The following is a 21,899-nucleotide window of genomic DNA, read 5'->3' as shown; positions in this document are numbered from 1 at the left end:
TCATTTAGAAGTAAGACTTCTGACATCAGGGTCTCTGCCATCCTGATTTATGAGGACTTCTTTGATGTTCCTCATACATTAGCCTTGGTAAGACATGGGACATGCAGGGGGAAATCAGGACTGGTCTCTACCCTCAAGGTATGCCTGTAAGCAGATGACATAGTGCACTGATAATTATTGTGTGAAGCAATGTACAATGATACACACCAAGTTCAGTGGGTGGGATTGTGGGTGTTCTTTTTTTAAATATATTTTATTGATTATGCCATTACAGTTGTCCCATTCCCCCATTCATTCCCCTCTACCCTGCAGACCCCCTCCCACTCACATCACCCCACTTTAGTTCATGTCCATGTGTCATAGGTTCTTTAGCTTCTACATTTCCCACACTACTCTTACCCTCCCCCTGTCTATTTTCTACCTACCATCCATGCTACTTATTCTCTGTACCTTTTCTCCCCCTCTCCTCCTCTCACTCCCCTGTTGCTAACCCTCCATGTGATCTCCATTTCTGTGGTTATGGTCCTGTTCTTGTTGTTTACTTAGTTTGCTCTTTGTTTTAGGTATAGTTGTTATAACTGTGAGTTTGCTGTCTTTTTACTGTTTATATTTTTTATCTTCTTTTTCTTAGATAAGTCCCTTTAAAATTTCATATAATAAGGGCTTGGTGATGATGAACTCTTTGAACTTGACCTTATCTGAGAAGTGATTTATCTGCCCTTCCATTCTAAATAAAAGCTTTGCTGGATAGAGCAATCTTGGATGTAGGTCCTTGCCTTTCATGACTTGGAATACTTCTTTCCAGCCCCTTATTGCCTGCAAGGTCTCTTTGGAGAAATCAGCAGGCAGTCTGATGGGAACTCCTTTGTAGGTGATTATCCCTTTATCTCTTGCTGCTTCTAGGATTCTCTCCTTCATTTTAATCTTGGCTAATGTAATTATGATGTGCCTTGGTGTGTTCCTCTTTGGGTCCAACTTCTTTGGGATTCTCTGAGCTTCCTGGACTTCCTGGAAGTCTATTTTCTTTGCCAGATTGGGGATATTCTCCTTTATTATTTGTTCAAATAAGTTTCCCCCTTGTTGCTGTTCCTCTTCCCTTTCTGGTACCCCTATAATTTGAATGTTGGAACGTTTAAAGATGTCCTGGAGGTTCCTAAGCCTCTCCTCATTTTTTTGAATTCTTGTTTGTTCATTCTTTTCTATTTGGTTGTTTCTTTCTTCCTTCTGGTCTACTCCCTTGATTTGAGTCCCAGTTTCCTTCCCATCACTATTGGTTCCCTGATGGAACATTTTTCTTCATTTGACTTACTGTAGCCTTCATTTTTTCATCTAATTTGCAACCAAAGTCAACCAGTTCTGTGAGCATCCTGATCATCAGTGCTTTGAACTGTGCATCTGATAAGTTGGCCATCTCTTGGTCGCTTAGATGTATTGGCTCTGGGGCTTTGATCTGTTCTTCCATTTGAGCCTTTTTATTATTATTTGGTGGGGGGGGCAGGTCGTGCCTGTTTTGGTCAGGGGTTGAGCCTTAGGTGTTCACCAAGGTGGGGCGACCCAGTTGCTGGGTTGTAACACTATATGTGGGAGCGGGTTCGGAGGGGGAACAATGGTGCTTGCTCCACTCTCTTGTATTTCAGTCTCCTCTGCCGCTTCCCACAAGCAAACTGGGCCCTTCTGGTGCTGGTTCCTGGGTGGGTGGGCTTGTGTACATTCTAGGACCCTGTGGGTCTCTCCAACAAACTCTCCTGTGAGGCTGGGAGTCTCTCCCGGCACCTTGACCCCCACATGTGTTTGCAATTGGTGCTTTTAGGCTTTATTTGCTGGCACTGGGGCCCTGGGTTGCACAGTTTGTCTCACTGCCCATTTTTTGCCTGGTTTATCTGCTGCAAATGTGTGACTACCCGGTCAGCCAGCCACCTTGCACCCAGGGTTTGTCAGCCTCTGCCTGCATGCCTGGGTCCACCAGCCACCACTCTTTTGTGCCACAACCCCTCTCTGCTGGCTGCAGACTCCGCCCCTCTTACCAGTCTGGATGAATGGTTATCAGACTTACGTATAGTTCAATTTTCTGTCAGTTCTGTTTGTTTTTTTGTTTCTAAATTTTTGTTGTCCTTAATTTTGATTGTGCAAGGAGGCACAGCGTGTCTACCTACACCTCCATCTTGGTTGGAAGTCGATTATGGGTGTTCTTAGTGTCTTCTTTATTTTTTCTGTAATGAACACCGTGTTTTTATTAAGGAAAAACAAAAGAAACCTCAATAGGGGTGAGAGATGTAATATCTGTAGAGACTTCTGATTCAGCAATTAAATTATGTTTTTATTTTACAAAAAGTGCAAAATTTAGTAAGGGTTATGCAAAGGGCTGTAGGACTTTTGAAAATGACCTTGATCCCCATCTAGGATTTCAAGGAGATTTCACTCTAAAATGACATTTGAGTGTCATTGAAAACAGCTGGGTTTTAGTTGGTGGGCATGGCAGTGAATGCTTTCCTGGTAGAGAAAGAAAACTGCAAAGGCAAATGCTCAGAAGCAAAAAATTGTAAGATGCAAACAGGATCTAGGAAGCACCAACTTCACGAGAGCATAGTGTACAGGTAGAAGAGCAGAGGGAGGTAAAAATGAAGGGTAAAGGAGCAACTTGTGGAGGGCTTTGGATTCTCTATATTTTCTTAAATCATGCAATATGTTATTACTATTATTGTTGTTGTTTATACAGTTAAGATGCATTTAGTTCTACCCACATGGTTATCATTTTTACTGCTTTTCATTCCTGCACCTCCAGCTTTCCACTGAAATCCTTTTCCTGCCTATTGAAGAACACTCTTTAGTATTTCCTTAATGCCTGTCTGCTGGTGGTGAATTCTCTATTTTTATTTGAAAATCTTCATTTTTCCTTCATTTTTAATGTAATTTTACTGGCTATTGAAGTCTGGGTTAACAGTTGTTTTCTTTCAGCAAATGGGAGCTATTACTCCAGTGTGTTCTGGTTTTCATTGTTACTGAGATGTCAGCTTCAAATCTAAAATGTTCTTTTAGGATGATATGTTCCACCCTGGCTGGTATGGCTCAGTGGACTGAGCACTGGCCTGTGAACCAGAGAATTGCAGGTTCAATTCCCAGTTGGGGCACATGCCTGGGTTGCAGGCCAGGTCCCCAGTTGGGGGTGTGAGAGAGGCAACTATACATTGATGTTTCTCTTCCACTTTCTCCCTCCCACCCCCTCTCTAAAAATAAATAAATAAAATCTTTTTTAAAAAAAGAATGTAGTCTTTTCCCTCTCACTGTGTTTAACCGTTTTACTCTGTATTTGTTTTCAGTTGTTTCAGTATTATGTGTCTAGGTAGGGATTTCTTGTAATTTATCCTTCTTGAAATTCACTGAGCTTCTTGATTCAGCAGTTGATGTCTTAAATCAGTTTTTGGAAATTCCTAGGCCTATCTTCAAATACTGCTTTTGTTCCACTTTGTCACATCTCTCCTTCTGGGAAGCCAATTTATAAACATGTGCAAGACCATCTCATCATATCCTGCCTCACAACCTCACTGTGTTTTCCATTCATTTCCCCTGGGTTTCTTTGTGCATCATTTCTTTGGACTTGTCTTCAGTTTATTAGCTTTCCCTTTACTGTATGTAATTTACTATTGAACCTTCCATTAAGTTCTTGAGTTGTTCCATTCTCAGTTCCAGAATTTCTGTAAGATTGTTTTTCAAATCCGCATAACCAGTTTTTACAATTTCCAGTTTCGTGCTAAATTGTCAGACTTAGTTTTGATTTCCTGAATTTTGCAGTCGATGCCAGATAACCCTGAAACCTGAAGTCTCCGTGGGTTTGTTTCTGCTCTTTCTGCTTATTTTTCCTCCTGTCATTACAGCTCCTCTTGTGCCAGGCTATCTTTGATCATGTGTTGGGTATTTTATTTGAAAAGTTATTTTAAAATAATTGGATGAAGGATGATGTTATTTTTCTCTAGAGACAATTTGCTTTCACTTCTACCTGGCATTAGAAGCTCAGGACCACCTTACACTGGTTTCGGGGCTCGAGATGTTCTGGATCACAGAGGTGACTCAGAGTGGGATCGCTCTCCGTAAGAGGGCTGGTATGTGCCCAGCCTACCTTTTGCCTTATTGTGCAGACCCTTGGGTGCCGGTCTAGAGCACATGAAGTGCTCTTGTCCCTCACAGGACATTTGCCCTCTTAGCACCAAGAGACCATCGAGAACACGGTTCACCCTCCCGCCTACCCCCTATGGATTGGCAAATGGCCCGGGTCAGAAACAATCCAGAATGTTAGGCTGCTGTCCATGGATTTCCACATTCTCCCAGATCTGGGTCTGGTTACTCTTCATTATCTTAGCTCTGTGATGCTTTTAAAATTGTGGTGTTCCTTTGGTATTCTGCATTTCTTGTTGGGCTCTTAAGTCCAAGTATACCATTTCCCTGTGTTCTTTCAATTATTATTGTAAATGTTCTGTTATGTGGTTCAGTGAATTCCTGCCCACCCACTCCCCATTTTTCTAACTTTTCTTAATAATTTTTGCATATTGAGTCTCTCAGATTAACTTCACACATCATTTTACAATGTTCCACAAAAATTTCATTGAGAATCCTATCAATTATTTGGGAAGAATTTCTACTTTTAGAGTATTTAGGCTCTCCATAGGAATAACATTTTGGATTCCCACCCTTTTATTTAGCTCTTTCATGTCAATATTTTTTTCATATAGTTCCTGCATATAATTTCTTATTAAAGTTATTTCTGAATAAAGTAATCTTTTATCGCAGAACATTCCTCTACGATGTCACTGTTCCTTCCTCCTTTGTGCCTCATCTTTAATATTATTTTATCTTGTTCTTGGTGTTCGCAATGTTTGCTGATATCTCACACCTAATATCAGCTACATGATGTTAGTTTTTAAGTCATATATACATGGCTCCCAGTGGGCCGAAAACATCCTTTTCCTCCAAGTAGGACAGATGCCCACCTTGCTTCTTCTCTTAACTTGGTGGGACCCTCAACATGGCAGCTAAGGCTCTAGCACCTAGGGGATACTGTTTTATCGAGACTCATTTTCATTCAGTTCCTCACAGAATCACAAGTATTCATTTCCATTTGATTAGCCTAGAGTATGTTTTTCAGATACCTCTGTCAATAACAGTAGCCTTGGCAACCCCGCTTTGACACTGCTTAGCTGAGTGATCTGGAAAGTCACCTGTACTCCCTGGGCCCCAGTTTCTCACTTGGCTAACAAGAGCTGAACTAAATTTCCTTTTTTCCTCCCTAGATGTAATATTTATTCTATGTCCCTCTTAATAAGAAACAAAGCATTGGGCACTAGGTCCGATGGCTTGGGGGGTGACGTCACACATTGCACAGTATCTCACCATAGACTCAAAACCCATGAGAGCCTGCAGGTGTAACACGCAGTCCTGCTTTCCTTCTGCCAGCTGCACATTGACCTGCAGGACCAGCTAGAAGTCTTCTCCCTGAAAGGGAGGCCCACCACCTCCTATATCTACATCATAGAGGAAAACACACCCCAGGCAAAAGGTAAGTTGAGGAAGAGGAGCTTCCAGAGGACAACGGGACCCAGTTAACTGTTTTGTTAGGGAACTAACCGGGCCACAGACAGAGTAGCATGCCCAGTCTTGTCACCCATGGCCACTCCCAGCAATGCTCATTCCCACACTAGAGCTGCTTTCCCTTGAGTCGAGGTCTTTATGGACGCATCTTCCTTTAAACTGATTCTAAGTCACTCTCTCTTCTCTCTGCAGCAAAGAAGGCTCACACAGCCTCCCTGATCGTTTCTCCTGGAGACACAGCTGAATTCGATGTTGTTTTCCGCTCCCAAAAGGTTGGGAGGATGACGGGCAGCATCCACTTGTCAGTGGTCAACAATCAGTATGAGGACACGATCATCCACATGGTGGGAGAAGGCTACGAGGACGACATCACCTTGGACAACATCCACGGGCTGGTGGCTTCCGCCGTCCAGGAGGCCTCAGATCTCTCTGAGGTCACCGTGGAAACAACCACGGAAGACTTGGTGGAAGGTGGGAGACAAAGCCATGAGGTGTTGACAGCTGTTGGTTCTTGGATCAACAGTGAAATTTAAATAACAGATCAACTAGCTTCCTGGGAATTTGGGGCTGAATCTCCTCTCCATCATTGTATGCTCTTTCATGGCTGGCTCCGGCACTGCATTCATTCATGTGTCCCCTCAGGAACATTTATGGAGCATCACTGTGCTCTTGCCAGGCACTGCACCAAGTCCCAGAGTCCAGAGTAAAAGGAGCCCCTGCCCTTAGGGGGATGGTAGTTTGAGCCCAAATTCAAATCTAGTCAATAAGCAAAATTCAAAATTCAAACTCTAGATTAGCCAGGAAGTAAACACACATCTCTCTGTAGTTTTCCCTGTTTCTATTAGCTGGCTTACATCAACATTGTCTGCTTCATCTGAGCCATACATCCTACACATTCCAAGAGAGTTTCTGGGCTTGTTTAATTAGATGGGGTGTGAGCTTGTGCCTTCTCTAGAGCATCATTCTCCACAGTCTGTCTACTCAGTGCACTGAGAACCAGCAGCATCAGCATCAGCTGGGAGCTTCTTACAAATGGGAATTTCAGACCCTAGCCCAGTACCTCAGACATGCTGAATCAGAACCTGCCTTTTAACAAGATCTTTAGGTGATTTGTGTGCATAGTAAAGTGTAAGCCACCCTGCACCTCAATCTATCAAGTTCTCCAGCTCCATTGAGTTGACTGTACACTCTGGGGCAAGAGAAAATTTATAGTTCTTCATCATTATTCTCAAAAAGCATTTGCTAAGCACCCTAATTGTGTGCCTAATTGCTATGAAGTGAGGTATAAATACAGTCTCACAGGTATTCTAGGACCTTAATTGTTCCAGAAGGTAGCATTACACAGTCTGTATAACATGAATAAAAATCAACATGCCTCACCCCTGTTCGTAGCTACAGGGTGGTGTCTCTCTTATCAGAAGTCAGACAGGAGCCAGTAGTGAACCCCTAGTTCAGAAATCAAATTTCATACTTCTAATAGGCTTGCAAGATTTAGAAAATCAGAATATAGGAGTCCCCATTAAATATGAATTTCAGATATGTGATGAATCATTTTTTTAGTTTAAGTGTGTCCCAAAATATTGCATGGGACATATATATACTAAAAATTACTCATAGTTTATGTAATTCAAATTGAACAGGGACTCCTATATTTTATCTAGCAACCTTAACACTTAGGAGGCCAAGGTGGACAGATGGACAGACAGATGAACAAATGGATGCATGCATGCATGCATGCATGAGTAGATTCCCCAAAGAAGGAAACTTACTGCTCAGGACTCCGGGTTTTTTCCATAGAAACGTCCAAGGAGGGAGGAGTTGCATGAGGGTGAGGTGAAGTGTCTTTCAGGGGCTGCCTTCTCTGGGCAGGAGCCCCCTGTAGGAGGAGGCCAGGCAGGACTCACCGGCCCTCTGCTTGTATTCCTTAGCTGCCCTGGTGGACCACATTCAGTTTGGGGACTGCCACATTGGGAACAGCTATAACGTGAGCTTCACAGTCACTAACCACAGCCAAGTGAATGTAATACGGTTCGAATGGCCCGCTTTGGCTACAGTTTCCTTTTCCCCACAGGTAAGTGAAAGCCATTTGCTGTTTTCTGGGCTCCCTCAGGCCCAAACCCAATTTGATTGTCAGTGCATTTCCATGGACACAAAAGATGGGATGGACCTCACTCGGACCTACAATTGGAGGACACTGTTCATGTGCCCCATCCCTGCAATCTAAGAGCAGAGAATGAGGTTTGCCAAGACGGATGTTGATTGAGGAATTCCTTGGGAGCCTGTGTGGGTGGAACAGGTCCCAGTCTTCCTAGCCCAGAATGTAGACACGTGTCCCCCCAGTGTGTGTTCTATAAGCTTTGGTCCTGCAAAAGCAGTCCACTAAGATATCAAATGGGGTGATGGTTTCTGTGGACAACTGAGGTTTAGAAAATGTTTCAAGTTACATCTTTCTCTTAAATGTCCCCGGTGCCTTTCATCAGACTATAATAAAACCTAGTTCATTGTGCTTTACTGGGATTTGCTAATGCCTTCTTTTAGCAGCTCACAGCACACACTTTATGAATTGCCGACCAAGGCCCAGACAGCGTGGAAGCAGGTTCTAGCCTCTGGCCAGCAGTCGCTTTCCACAGATAGTTGATTCCTGAGTTCCCAGGACCCTGGATGCACACAGATACATCCACTGCCTCCTGCTGTGTTTCAGCCACCACCTCGGCAAACACAGAACTCCAGGGAATAGAGCAGGGAGGGTTGGGGACCCTGCCTTTAAACCTCTGAGCGCTATCCAGAGGAGGTTTTGCTTCCCAGAGGGATGTGAACCGTTAGTCAAAGGAGGCAGAGAAGCTTCTTGTAGGCCATTTACCTACAGTCACATGTGCCCCCCTACACACACACACACATCTGTGGCCTTGGGAAGCACCAAGCGTTCTTCTCCCTTCACTTTCCAGAGGAAGCAGAGTTTCAGAAACACGAAAGGACTGCGATATATATCATATGTACATGGTGTACCTGTGGGTTTCTCATGTGTGTGTTTAGATAGGCAAAATCATACATGGTTTTATTCTACAGCCCAAATTGAATATCCCATGTATCTGGTATGCTTCAGCAGATCTCAGCCTTTCTGATCTCCACACTCCTTTATGCTCTTAACCACTATTGAGGAGCCTGCAAAGAGCTTTTGTTTATGAGGGTTAGATCTATCCGTATTTACCATCTTAGAAATTAAAACTGAGAATGTCTAAAAACATGTACTCATTCATTTAAAAATATAATAACAAACCCATTACGTGTCAATATAAAAATAATAGTTTTATGAAAATGGCTATATCTTCAAAAATTAAAAATTGTGTGAGAATAGTGGCATCATCTTACATTTTTATAAATCTTTTTAATATTTAACCTGATAGAAAAGAGCTGATTCTCATATTTGCTTCTGCATTCAGTATAATGCTGCATCATCTGTCACTCATTGTATAGTCAGGAGGAAGTAAGAATGAAAAGGTCAGCATCTTAATATGCAGTAGGATGAAAATGGTTTTGGCCTCGCAGACTCCTAAAAAGGCCTTAGGGACCCCAGGGGTCACCAGACCACACTCCAAGAACTGCCCGTGTGCTGTGTATGTCAGTCCATGATTTGTATAGGCCGCATTTATTGAGAAGCCCAGGCGGCAAAGAGTGTGGTGTCTGGGCATGGGTCTGAATCCAGCTCTTCCACTGTTAATGGTATGACCTTGAGCAAGTTACAGTTTCCTTGTCTGTACGGCAGGGGTGACTGACAGCTATGCATCTTACAGGGTGGTTTGGGAACTGATAGAATTGGGTGCTGGTTTAAATACCGGATTAAATAGTGCCCGAAGTGACAGTGTGATAGATATTAGCTGCCCTTGTCTTTATGATTATATTTCTATATAAGCTGTTATACATTTTTTAAGATTTTATTTATCTATTTACTTATTTATTTATTTTTATAGAGAGGGGAAGGGAGGGAAAAAGAGAGGGAGAGAAACATCAATATGTGGTTACATTTGGCCACCCCTAACCACAGACTAGGCCCTCAACCCAGGCGTGTGCCCTGACTGGGAACTGACCCTTTGTTTCACAGGCCAGCACTCAACCCACTGAGCCACACCAGTCACGGAGGCTTTTGTACATTTTTAAGACAATCCATATATTAGGCTTAAATGATGCATTTTTTTGTTTTTGTTTTTGCCAAAATCTACCTCTCCTCTAAGATGGCACAATTAGGTGAGTATTTTTTAGTTCCTAAATATACTAACACCAGGCTCTTCCCCAGATGGGCCACCTCCACCCTGGGTGTGCCAAGGACATAGTGGTAACCATGAAGTCAGATGTGCCCATCAACCTGAAGAAGATGGAGATCAAGTGCAAGCTGTCCAAGATCATGTTTCAGCTACCTGCAGACCAGGTTCCCGACTGGGATGACCGCATGCGCACAGTCAAGTGGGTGGACATGCCCAGAAGCACACCCGGGACTTTCACCACAAAACGAAAAGTGAGTAGGGACTTCAATCACAGATCTAGCTAGGCCGGCCGGGCCTGGATGCCTAGTGCTCTCACATGTGACGTCTCAGATTCTTTCGTGGAAAACTTCCCATTGCACTTGACTCAGATTTTTAAAGTAACAAAGTAAACTTTCAGGCATGCTGCCTGCCATGCACGCTCCACGCACCACGTGAACCACACGTCTTCACGGGCAGAGTTTTAGATCGTCTTGTCTCGTTGAGCGAGTCCTCTCACCTTTTTCACCTTTTTCTTCTTCAAAAATGCCATTGGTGGTCTTTTAGTTGTTTCCTCTTTCCCTCAGGTGTCCAGAGTTATTACAGGTTAGTTACAGACAGATCTCATCTTTGGTTCATACACACCCCTCTTTTATTGCTTCATTGGTTTCCTCATGATAATATGAACAAAGGTGAACCCACACGCAGCACAGAAGGTAGAACATGGATTTGCTGTGTGGTTCTCAGCCGCTCCCTCGCCCTGCCTCCCTCCTAGAGGAAACCACTATCCTCAATCTTGTCTGCTCATTCCCTGGATTTTTGTCTTTTGTCTCATTTAATACATGCATTCTAAAAGGTAGAACATGTCGTCGTAGCTTTAACTTTATTTTTTAAAGGTTGTTGCATGTGCTTACCCACAATGTTGCATTGGCTCTAGTACACCCATTTCCCTGCTCTATAAAATTCCATTTTGTTTTAGCAACTAACAACATTTACCGAATACTTAGTATTAGCAAGAAAGTATATTTTTTCTTTTTTTCCAATTATAGTTGACATACATTATTATATTAGTTTCAGGTATACACCCCAGTGATTAGACATTATAGAACTTCCTAAGTGGTCATCCCGATAAATCTCACACCCATCTGACACCTTACATTGTTATTAGAATAGTATTGACAACTATTCAATACCATGACGACATTCCCTGCGCTGTGCGTTACATCCCCATGACAGTTCTCTGACAACCAATCTGTACTCCTTAATGCCTTCATTACCCTCAGTCTTCTTTTGAAAGTTATTTGGGGTTTACTACTTTGGAAAGTGTTCCCGTGAGCATTATTGTTCAGGTCACACGTACTCATTGGTGAGGGTGTTTCTTTGCAGAAGAGGAATTGCTGAATCACAGGATATGTGAATGTTCAGCTTCCAAGGATAACTCCCAAATGTTTTCCAAGTACTTTGCCAGTTTATGCTCCAACTAGCAAAGAGATCTTATTGACCTACATTCTCTCCAACATTCAGTGTTGTCAGACTTTGTGATTTTTATCATTGAAATGAATAGAAAATAGTTTCATTTTGGGGCCTCCTTTGCATTTCCCTGATCACTAAATAAAGTTGAATATTACATAAATGCCTTTTGCCCATTTTTTAAATTATGGTGCCTGTCCTTTGTATGAGTTTTTTTATAAGCTCTTCAGTTCCTATTATTTGTCTGCAAATGTCTTCACCAAATTTTAGCTTATCTTTCCACTTTCATTAATGTAGCTTTTCATGAACAAAGACATTGATCTCTCCTTCTATAATTATTTGTGTGTGTGTCTTGTTTTTAAAACCCTTCCCTAACAGGGAAGAAAAAGATTCACTGATTTTTTTTATATTTAAGGGGTTTGCTTTTGATATTTACCTTACACCCATGGCCCACACAGATTTTATGGTGTGAGGCAAGAATCCAATTTGATATTTTTCCTTCTAGATAACCAATCTTGCCAAATGCCTTTTTTGTTGGGCCCTTCTGTTGTGACCCGCCATCACTCCCTTGCCGTCTAAATTTTATATGTGCCTAGGGTATTTCTTGTCTCTTTAGTCTACTTTACTGCCCATTCTCCGCTCCCTCTGCTGGTTTTGTGCTGCTTTAATTTCTGTAGCTTCATAATCGGCCTTGATATCTGGAAGGGAAGTCCCTCCCCGGTACTGTTTTGTTCCAAAGTGCTTTAGTTATTCTTGGCCCTTTATTTTTCTGTATAATTTTGGAATCCATTTATCAACTACAGTTGACCCTTGGACAATATGGGTTTGAACTATGTGAGCCCATTCATGGAGGATTTTTTTTTAATAAAGTATTTATAATACAGTATGTTAATGGGTTTTCTTTTTTCTGGCTTACTTTATATAGTAAGAATCCAGTATATAATATATATATATAACATACAAAATATGTGTTAATTGACTGTTAATATTATCAGTAAGGCCTCCGGTCAGCAGTAGCCTAGTAAATGTTAAATTTGGGGGGAGTCAAAGTTACACGGGGAGTTTTGAATGCACGGGGCTTGGTACCCCTCACCCCCATGTTGTTCACGGGCCAGCTGCACTGGGAAAACCCTGATGGAAAACTGATTGGAGTAGGGTTGCATCTATAAGTCAGTTCAGGAAGAACTGACAGTTTTGTACTACTAATCTGTCCTTTTCCATTAATAAGGTATATTGCTCTATTTATTTAGGTCTTTAAGACTTGAAGATTATTTTTACTATCATTTGCTTTCTTTAATAGTGTTAGGGCTCTTCGGGGTTTTTTGCTTTTCTTCTTGAGTCAATTTTATTAAACCATTTTTCTAGGAATTTTTTTCAACTGTTTTCATATCTATTTTCATAAAATTATTCATGATATTTTCTTACTATATGTGTAAATCTGTAGGATCAATAATAATGTCCCCCATATTTCTGGTATTGCTAATTTGTTTTTATTTCCTTGATCAATCTCAACAAAGGCTTTTTAAATCTTTTCAAATAACTTTTGGCTTTGTTGGTCCTTTCTGTTTTAGATTTATTTTCTGTTTTATTAATATCTGTGCCTGTCTTTATAACTTTCTTTCTCCTACCTTGTTTGGGGTTCATCTGACCCCAAACTCATGTTTGTGCAGTCGTAATGCCCTCAGTAATTTTTTGTTTTTTTCCCATTTATGAGACATTTTAGGTTTACCTTACTCCTTTGTTCCGGAAGTTGAGTTTGTGAGTTGGTGCTAATTTGTATCAGTAGAATAGTGTACTGAGATGCCCCCGCCAAGTCCCTGTGTGACAGCTGGCTCTGCGTCACTGAGGACGTGCTGCCTTTGTTACAGGTGGTGGAGACGGACCCCGAGCCTGCACACTCAGTACTGGAGGAAAACTACCGAGAACTGCAGCTTCAGATCAGCGCCAATGTGAATTTTGCATCATACAAGTGCCAAACGGGTGATGTGCACTTTAAGGAGACACTAGTTTACCAGACCCGAGTGTTTGAGTGAGTCATCAAAAGCGTCCCAACACTCACCAAAGTTCTTTCATTCCATCATTCACTCACTCATTCACCCAACATTTATGCAGTGGGTATGGCAGCACATACCAAGTGGCATCTATAGCATGCACCACAGTGTCTGTGTGGGTCCAGTGAAACATTCAGACTCACAAGGCAATTGAAGTTTATCCTTGAAATCAAGATATAGGCCAGGAAACTGGCATGGGGTGATCAGCTTCAGTGGGAATAGCCCCTGCAGCAATCCACACCAGCACCCGGGAACTCTCCGTGTTGGCCAACCAGGTAAGAATATCCACACCAGCAGGCATAGGGTCCAGCCTGGTCAGGAATCCCCGTGACCAACAGAAACCGACGTTTCTCATGACCACTCCATAGGTGTAGTTCCCGGGGTCTCTGCACGGGATGTGCCCTGTTATGAGAGTCACTAAGAGAACCCCAACACTATAGCTTCTCTCCAGATAATCACAATCCCACACTGGATGCAACCTTCCAAACAGGGCTCATTTTTACTGTAAACAATGTTGCCTATGACACAGCTGACATTCCTCCTCTATTTTCTAGGGAAACTGAGCTAGAAAGTTAATTCAAAGTCATAATTGTCCTTAGAAGGAGAAAGGGTTATTTTAACCCCCCACCCACACCCAGATGCAGGGATACAAGGATGCTGTGGGCCCTGCTCTCCAAGAGTTTATGGTCTTGAGTTGGGGGTAGCGGAATAGATGCAAACAGGTGAATCGATGGCGCAGCACGATGCCCTGTGGCGGGAGGGCGAGAACCTGAAGCAGACCGAGATGTGGGCAAGACGGAGTGTCGGGGAGGCTGCCCAGACAAAGCGGTGCCCCAGCTGAATTTTAGAGAGGAATAGGAGGTAGCCCAGTGAGAAAAGTGAGAAAAGGTGAGAAAAGAAGTGAGAAAAAGGGGGCCTTCTAGGCAGAAAGAGTAACGTATACAAAGAGAGAAGGACTGTGACTAATCTTTGAGAATTTCAAAAACAAAAATGTAAACCACTGACATTTCTACTTTGTAAAAGGTAGTAATCAACTTATTCAACTCATTTTGCATTTGTTGCACTCAAAGTGTAATTATTAAGTTATTAGAGAACCAAAGGGCATAAGGAAAGAAGTGGGATCTGCTGATGCCCGTAACACCGAAACAGGGATCAGCAAACTACGGCTCTGGGACCAAACCCAGCCAGCCACCTATTTCGGTGAACAGGCTTGTTGGTGACAGCGACACCCATTTTGTTTCTGTGTTGTCAGGGGCTGTGTTTGTACCACAACAACAGAGTGAGTAGTCGCTGCAGCGACGGACCACACACAAACCCAGAAAATCTTACTGTCTGGCCCTTTACCTAAACCAAGGCTTCTTTTTCTGAAGACTCTTCTATGCTGCTAAGATTTCTCCACTTTTTATAAGTTTCCTTTAGGATGAGGACCACTACTCATAAATTCACACAATAAATATAAGCCCCTGAAGTCAAAGCACTTGGCTTTGGGCCTGTCTGCATGATCCGCCCGGTGGGGTAACGGAGATGTGACTTCTGCACCCACCCCAGACGTGCTCCCTGCAAACTCCCGCCTTCCCCTGCTCCCCTAACACCAGGGGAGCGTGTGTGTTTCTTTCCCTTACACAATAATTTCCTTGTATCAAGGCCTCGCTCTCCTGCTGTCACTGTCTATGATCAAGTTTAACAGTGATTCCAGAAAAAGCTTCTATCTGCCAGTTCTTGTCATAGAGCAGGGAACCCTGAAGCAAGAAAAGTCCCCACCAATTCCGAATTCGAGACAAGTCTGTGTCTCAGCCAGTAAAAGCATCTCAGGAAGAGGTCAGGTGGTCTCTGAGGACAGGGATGTTGTTTCTGATGTTGGGAAGTGATTCAGGAAGGGAAGGGGCTATGAAATTTGCACCCCAGGAAGGTACTGTCATGTGAGATAGGTTTTTGTTTCCTCTCTCATGGGAATTTTTCAGGACCACTCTGATGCATGCTGACAGTTCACTGCATATGTGCCAGTGGTATGCCGGGAGAATTTCAATGCTAAACATTTGGATATTTTTGCTTTTAAGACTTATGTATATATTTTGTGGTTTGCAAGGAAATATAATTGGTACATCAAATGCCCGATTTCAGATAAATTGCTTAAACTTGCCTTTTGAAGAAATATTTTAAAAACAAAGTGAGTTGACTGAAAGACAAAAGCGACAGTGTAGGTGACGGGTGTGCAGACAGAGCAAAAACCGCTTGCAGCACGTTCCTCAAATCCGCTCCCTGGTCTGTGCGCAGGTTGGAACTGACTAATACAGGGAGTGTGCAGCTGGAATTCAGCTGGACCTCTGAAGAGACAGCCAAGTCTGTCAGCTTTGCAATGCCAGATAACCAAGGTAAGTGCAATGACAGGTAAAAACCCAGGGTTTGGACTGAGTCCCCAATTAGTGTAAGAGCCTCATTCGTGGAGAAGTGAGCTCTGCTCCCACAGCCCCCCAAGCAGCTATGGAGAAGCAAAAGCAGAGGCCTCCTGACGTCTGCAGAGCCAAAATGAGTCCAAGAAACAACAGCTCACCTCTGCCCTCCTGGGGCCAGCATCCCCTCTCAGATCCCTAGGAATCTTTTCTTTTAGATCTTAATCTTCTAGGACTTTACAGACCCTTGGAGAAAATTATGAAAACTATGAGCTGTTCCCCAGGAAATTACATACCATGCCCAATTTGCAGCTGATTCACGGGGAGCACTTGACAAAGGGGCCCAGCAATCAGTAGGCAAGTATCCATTACTATTGCTGCAGTTTTGCAGATTCCCAGACCTTGCAAGTGGGCCCCAGATTGTGAACTCCTGCTTTGAAACAGTGATTCTCCAAAAACGATGTTCACAGCCCAATGTTTTTGAGGCAAAAGACCCACAGACATCTACCTGACCCACTCCCTTGAGCCAAAAGAAAACAAATTTGAAAACTTGATGGAATTAGTGGCAGTCTTTTTCACGGATCACCTGTGAGAACTCTGAGTCAATTCCTTACCCCTAGTGACCAAAGTTAAGTGAATCTGCTGGAAGAGGCGAACTCACAGACCCCACAGAGGGTCCCTAAGGACCTGTGAGTGGGTTGCCTTCACCTTGTCCTCCCACTGCAAATGCAGAATATCACTGATTCTCCGTCTGCCCCCAGGTTACTCTCAGAAAGACCAGCTGAGCCAGGTGACACTGTTCACTGGCAGCACTGTGGACAGTGCCATGGACCACGGGAACGGAGCTTCCCCACTGTCCTTCTCTGTGGTGCCCACCTCAGGCATTGTGCCCGTGGGAAAGACTGAAAAGATCAACGTGAAATTCTCCCCACTGGAGGTTGGCGACTTCGAGAGCACGCTTTTCTGCCAGTAAGGAGACCTCCTCAGAACAAGCTCTGCAGCTCCCCTCCCTCTTCTCTCCCACCACTACCACGCTCTTTCCAACCCAAGACCCTGCCATGGCCCCAAATTGCCACATTTCACTTTGGAAAGATTCAAAGGAGTTAGCCTTCAGAGAACAACAAGGCTTTTAGTCTTTTGTGTTGCTCATCAAACCTCTCTAGACTCTCCCTCTGACCCACCTCTCCCTTCCTGGCCACATTCAGACGTCCACTGGGCAACAAAATAGTTGTTAGCCAGGTGGGTTCCAGTCCTGGGGCAAGCATGAACTTGAGAAAGCTTTCTTGTACCGTTTTTTAAAATATATTTTATTGATTATGCCATTACAGTTCTATTTCTCCCCTTCATTCCCCTCCACCCTGCACACCCCCTCCCCACTATTCCCCACCCTTTAGTTTATGACCACGTGTCTCAAGTTCTTTAGATTCTATATTTCCCATACTATTCTTGCCCTCCCTCCTATCTATTTTCTACCTACCATCTATGCTACTTATTTTCTGTACCTTCTCTTCCCTTCTCCTCCCACTCCCCTGTTGCTAACCCTCCATGTGATCTTCATTTCTATGGTTCTGCTCCTGATCTAGCTGTCCTCTTAGTTTGCTTTTGTTTTAGGTGTGGTTGTTAATAACTGTGAGTTTGCTGTCCTTTCACTGTTCATATTGTTTATCTTCTTTTTCTTAGATAAGTCCCTTTAACATTTCATATAATAAGGGTTTCGGGATGATGAACTCTTTGAATTTGATCTTATCTGAGAAGCACTTTATCTGCCCTTCCATTCTAAATGAAAGCTTTGCTGGATAGAGCAATCTTTGATGTAGGTCTTTGGATTTCATGACTTGGAATACTTCTTTCCAGCCCCTTCTTGCCTGTAAGGTCTCTTTGGAGAAATCCGCTGACAGTCTGATGGGAACTCCTTTGTAGGTGACTGTCCCCTTATCTCTTGCTGCTTGTAGGATTCTCTCCTTCATTTTAATCTTGGCTAATATAATGATGATGTGCCTTGGTGTGTTCCTTCTTGGGTCCAACTTCTTTGGGACTCCCTGAGCTTCCTGGATTTCCTGGAAGTCTATTTCCTTTGCCAGATTGGGGAAATTCTCCTTTATTATTTGTTTAAATAAGTTTTCCACTCGTGGCTGTTCCTCTTCCCCTTCTGGTACCCCTATAATTCGGATGCTGGAGCGTTTAAAGATGTCCTGGAGGTTCCTAAGCCTCTCCTCATTTTTTGAATTCTTGTTTCATCGTCCTTTTCTGTTTGGTCATTTTTTCCTTCCTTCTGGTCTACTCCCTTGATTTGAGTCCTAGTTTCCTTTCCATTACTATTGGTTTCCTGTGCATTTCCATTCATTTCAAGTAGTTTAGCCTTCATATGTTCCTCTAATTTGTGACTAAAATCAACCAGTTCTGTGAGCATCTTGATCACCAGTGTTTTGAACTGTGCATCTGAAAGTTTGGCTATTTCTTCATCGGTTAGATTTATCGGCTCTGGGGCTCTGAGTTGTTCTTGAGCCATGCTTTGATCTGTTCATGCTTGTTACATATGAGGAGCAGAGCCTTAGTATGTTCACCAGGGCAGGGCCACCCAGGTCGCTGGTTTGTGACGCTGTATATGGGGGCGGGTCAGAGAGGGACAATGGCGGTCCCCTCTGCTGCTTCCCGTCACTGGGGCCTGCACAGTCTGCCTCACTGCTCGATCCTTCACCAGTTATCTGCGCACGAATGTGTGACTGTGGTCAGCCCTCAGTGGGTCCACCCGCTACTCCACACCTGGGATCCACCCATGGCTGCCAGTGTGAGTCTGGTGGATCTTTCCTGCCCGACCCTGCTCTGCTGCTGGCTCTGCCCCTCTTACTGGTTTGGCTGAAGGTTTCGTTGTTGTCAAACTTCCATATAGTTCAATTTTCTGTGGTTTGGCTGTGTTTTTGTTGCTAAAACTTTGTTGTTTTTAAACTTGGTTGTGCGAGAAGGCACAGTGCTTTCACCTACGCCTCCATCTTGGCAGAAGTCCTCTTGTACCTTTACCGATACTAGGTTTCATTAACTGTAAAATGCAAGTAATAATACACACCTTGCAGATTTGTCGTAACAACCAGATGAGGTACTTTAGTGAAGCTTAGAACAGTGCCTGGCACACATTAAGCACAACGAACACTAGGTGGCGGTAATGGTGGAGATGGTAGAGCTAGTGCATAGTAAGCAAGGAAGAGACAGGGGCCAGACCCATTTAGACAAAAGCCAACCCAGTAACCCCTGGCCAGGAAAGTCCCTGATGTGGCATGCACTCCCCTCCCAGGAAAGCTCCACAGAGAACACCCACCTTGCAGAGGAATTCCATGAACCATGGCTGAGTGTGGCAGAGACCTCTGTGAGCCATAGAAGCTTCCTAGAAACACCACCATCACTGCAGGGACCCTCCTGCACCTGGGCCACCTAAATTTGAACCTAGAGCAGGAAGTCTGCTCACATCCAGTTCACTTTCTCCTACGAGCTTAGGATACTTTTTGGCATTTCTCCATCACTTTCATATCCCACTAGCTGCTTTTAAGAGAGCCCAAAAGGTAAGCCTCTACATCCATTTTACAGCAGGGAGAGTTTCTCTCGGCTGATGGAGGAAGTAACATGAGGATACGCAGGAAGGATCAGAATTCAGGCTCCTCATGCATTCATCCACTCAACCATTAATTAATGAACACCTACTATGTGTCATGTACTGTTCAAGGCGCTGAGGTTATATTGTTGACAAAGATGGACCCAGCCTCTGTTCCCATGGAGCTCACATTTTAATACATGTAATATTCATTTACGACCAACTAAGTCAGCAACAACTGATTCAAACTTAAATGAATACATACATACAACCTTATCCTCTCAGGATTCCCAACCTGCCACCTGGAGAACAAGGCCCAGTTGTGTCAGCAAAAGGGCGGAGCCTCTTGCCGGTCTGTCATTTTGACCTGAAAGACTCAGATTACATCAGCGGTCACCGGCGAAACCCAGATCTCCGGGGTCCTGGTGGTGGGGTGCTGGATCCAAACACCCGGGTGATCGAGTTCACCAGTGTGGGCATAGGAGGGAAGACTCTCCGGTGAGTTGCTTAAGTTTGCACCAGTTGAGTTCATATCAGTCAGTCCTTCTAAAGAACTGAGAAGAATTCAGAATCAAGCTAGATGGGTTCCTAGAAGTTGGCTTGATATCCTGGGGTTGAACTTGAGAGAGCTGCTACAGTAAGAAAGTGGATTCTGCCTCCTTAGCTTTGACACTGTGGTAAATTTAGAAGGCATGGTAATACAATCCCTAACCACCACCTTGACCACAGAGGATGAGGGGGACAGAAGGGCCCTTGGCATCATTATTACTCCAAAGTCCAGAGCTCCAGTTCTACGTTGGGCCCCCAAGTGAGATATAGTTTTCATTTCTGCAGTGACAAGGTATCTGGAACAGTTCTGATTCCCACGCAGGGGGACTGTGGTTGGGCAGGTGCTAAGAAAGTTTCTCTTAATCCTTAACCCCCTCCCTCACTCTCTGCTATCAATCCTTCCCCCTCGGCCAGGACTTTTACAATCCTCAACCCAACCACTAGCACCTACTCCTTCTGTTGGATCTCTGAAGAAACTGAAAGTCTCCAGAACCCTCCAGCCTTCACGTGCCTTACAGAGAAGGGCCTCATCCACCCTGAAAAGAAAGCTGAGGTGAGTGTGTGTACAGATGAGGGCCCCTCGACTGGGGCTTTAATCACTCCATCCCTCTCTGCACTGCAGGTGTGCCATAGAGATAGAGTTAGGGAGAAGAGCCTAAGGGTGCACTCATCAATGCGTATTTCTTGAATGGCAACTATATATATACTTTACGCAGTCCTCATCAATAAGACAGGCCTAAGCTCTACTGGTTTTGGCCACAGAGAAGCAGATCTCTAGTATTTGGAGTTTAAAAAAAATGAGATTATTAAAGATGGAAAGGGGAGCTGTATACCCAACGGTGCCTGGACACTGTAGGACAGTGGTTTTTTTGTTGTTGTTTTTGTCCAAGAGACTGGCAGCAGTAAAAGGACACAGATATGTTTTCACCTGGTCAGGTCAAAGGGCAAAACAGAAAATTGGAGCCATGTCCCACATCTTAATCCTGATGTTTCCACAGTCATCTAGGTTAGGGGGTCCAGCTTAAAGCAACATGAACTCACTGGCCAAAATAAGTCTATGGGCTCCATGCCTTGTAAGTCCTGCAGAGAATCCTGGAAGCAGAAATAAATCTATGAAACAGAACTTACAAATTCAGATGTCTTCAGGAAGGTCATAGAAATGAATGAAGCAGGCCAAGGGGACCATAATAGGGAATGCTGGGCACTAGCGCTGGCTGGCCACAGTGCTTCTCCAGAGATGACCACCACACAGACAAGTGGGCCCAGGGTTTCCAAGTCTCCCAAACTTTTTGGAAAAAGTCAAAATTCCAAATTTATCTCTGAATCTCTCCATTTGTATATGCCATCCAAAGACCTGGTGTAAAATATGGCAGCCTAGCCAGTGGAGGCTATGATAATGAAGACCCCCTTAGACCTGTGGGCAAACAGACATTGATGTGGCTGGTATAACCAGATGCACATGCCCTTCAGAGAGGGCAGAAACAAGTGGTGATCTGGTAACGTCAGCCATAATAACCCCAGTGCTTACAAGCCTACCAGGGCCCATGGAGTAAATAAACCGAAGTGCCTCTTACCCCTCTGTTCCAAACTCTCTTCATAGATTGTCTTCCAGTACACGCCTTTCCATCTGAACATCACAGAAGCATTCTGGACTTTCTCAATCCCCGAACACAACATCACAGTCCCCTTCCTGCTGGTAGGCAAAGCCTCTGACCCTCTCATCAATCTGGATAAGTCCCACCTCAACTTCAGTTGTCTCCTCATTGGTAAGGCTGCCTCTTGGTTTACATTTGGAGTTGCATGAACCTTAGAAGAGGGAAGTGGGACCAACCCAGCAATGAGCTCCAGGAGCAGACTTGGGTGGGGACTTTTCCTGGTACCTTCCAGGAGCATGTCTGAGGGACTTTCTGATTGTTCACAAAGCCACAAAATATTTACCACTCAATCTGATTTCCATAAAGTATCTCCTAAACCCATACACTAATAACCAAAGGAAATTTAGAAGCCTTGTTACAGAAACTACTCGAAAGATTCCTTCAGG

General features: G+C 43.8%; 1 protein-coding gene across 1 annotated transcript in view; it reads left to right on the top strand.

The window, feature by feature from the left end:
• HYDIN (HYDIN axonemal central pair apparatus protein) overlaps nt 1-21,899 on the top strand; it is a 339,107-nt gene that overhangs the window by 290,356 nt on the left and 26,852 nt on the right. The window contains exons 64-73 of the mRNA XM_037154186.2: nt 5,446-5,548; nt 5,773-6,051; nt 7,509-7,651; nt 9,872-10,090; nt 13,154-13,314; nt 15,611-15,708; nt 16,488-16,695; nt 19,595-19,807; nt 20,273-20,411; nt 21,459-21,624. Of these exons, the coding sequence (XP_037010081.2) occupies nt 5,446-5,548; nt 5,773-6,051; nt 7,509-7,651; nt 9,872-10,090; nt 13,154-13,314; nt 15,611-15,708; nt 16,488-16,695; nt 19,595-19,807; nt 20,273-20,411; nt 21,459-21,624 (1,729 nt within the window). The remainder of the gene's footprint in view (nt 1-5,445; nt 5,549-5,772; nt 6,052-7,508; nt 7,652-9,871; nt 10,091-13,153; nt 13,315-15,610; nt 15,709-16,487; nt 16,696-19,594; nt 19,808-20,272; nt 20,412-21,458; nt 21,625-21,899) is intronic.

This window comes from Artibeus jamaicensis, unplaced genomic scaffold (assembly GCF_021234435.1).
Source record: "Artibeus jamaicensis isolate MK-2021 breed Jamaican fruit bat unplaced genomic scaffold, CSHL_Jam_final contig_464, whole genome shotgun sequence".
NCBI lineage: Eukaryota > Metazoa > Chordata > Mammalia > Chiroptera > Phyllostomidae > Artibeus > Artibeus jamaicensis.
The sequence above is the reverse complement of the archived record's forward strand: the minus strand, read 5'-3'. Positions and strand labels throughout refer to the sequence as shown.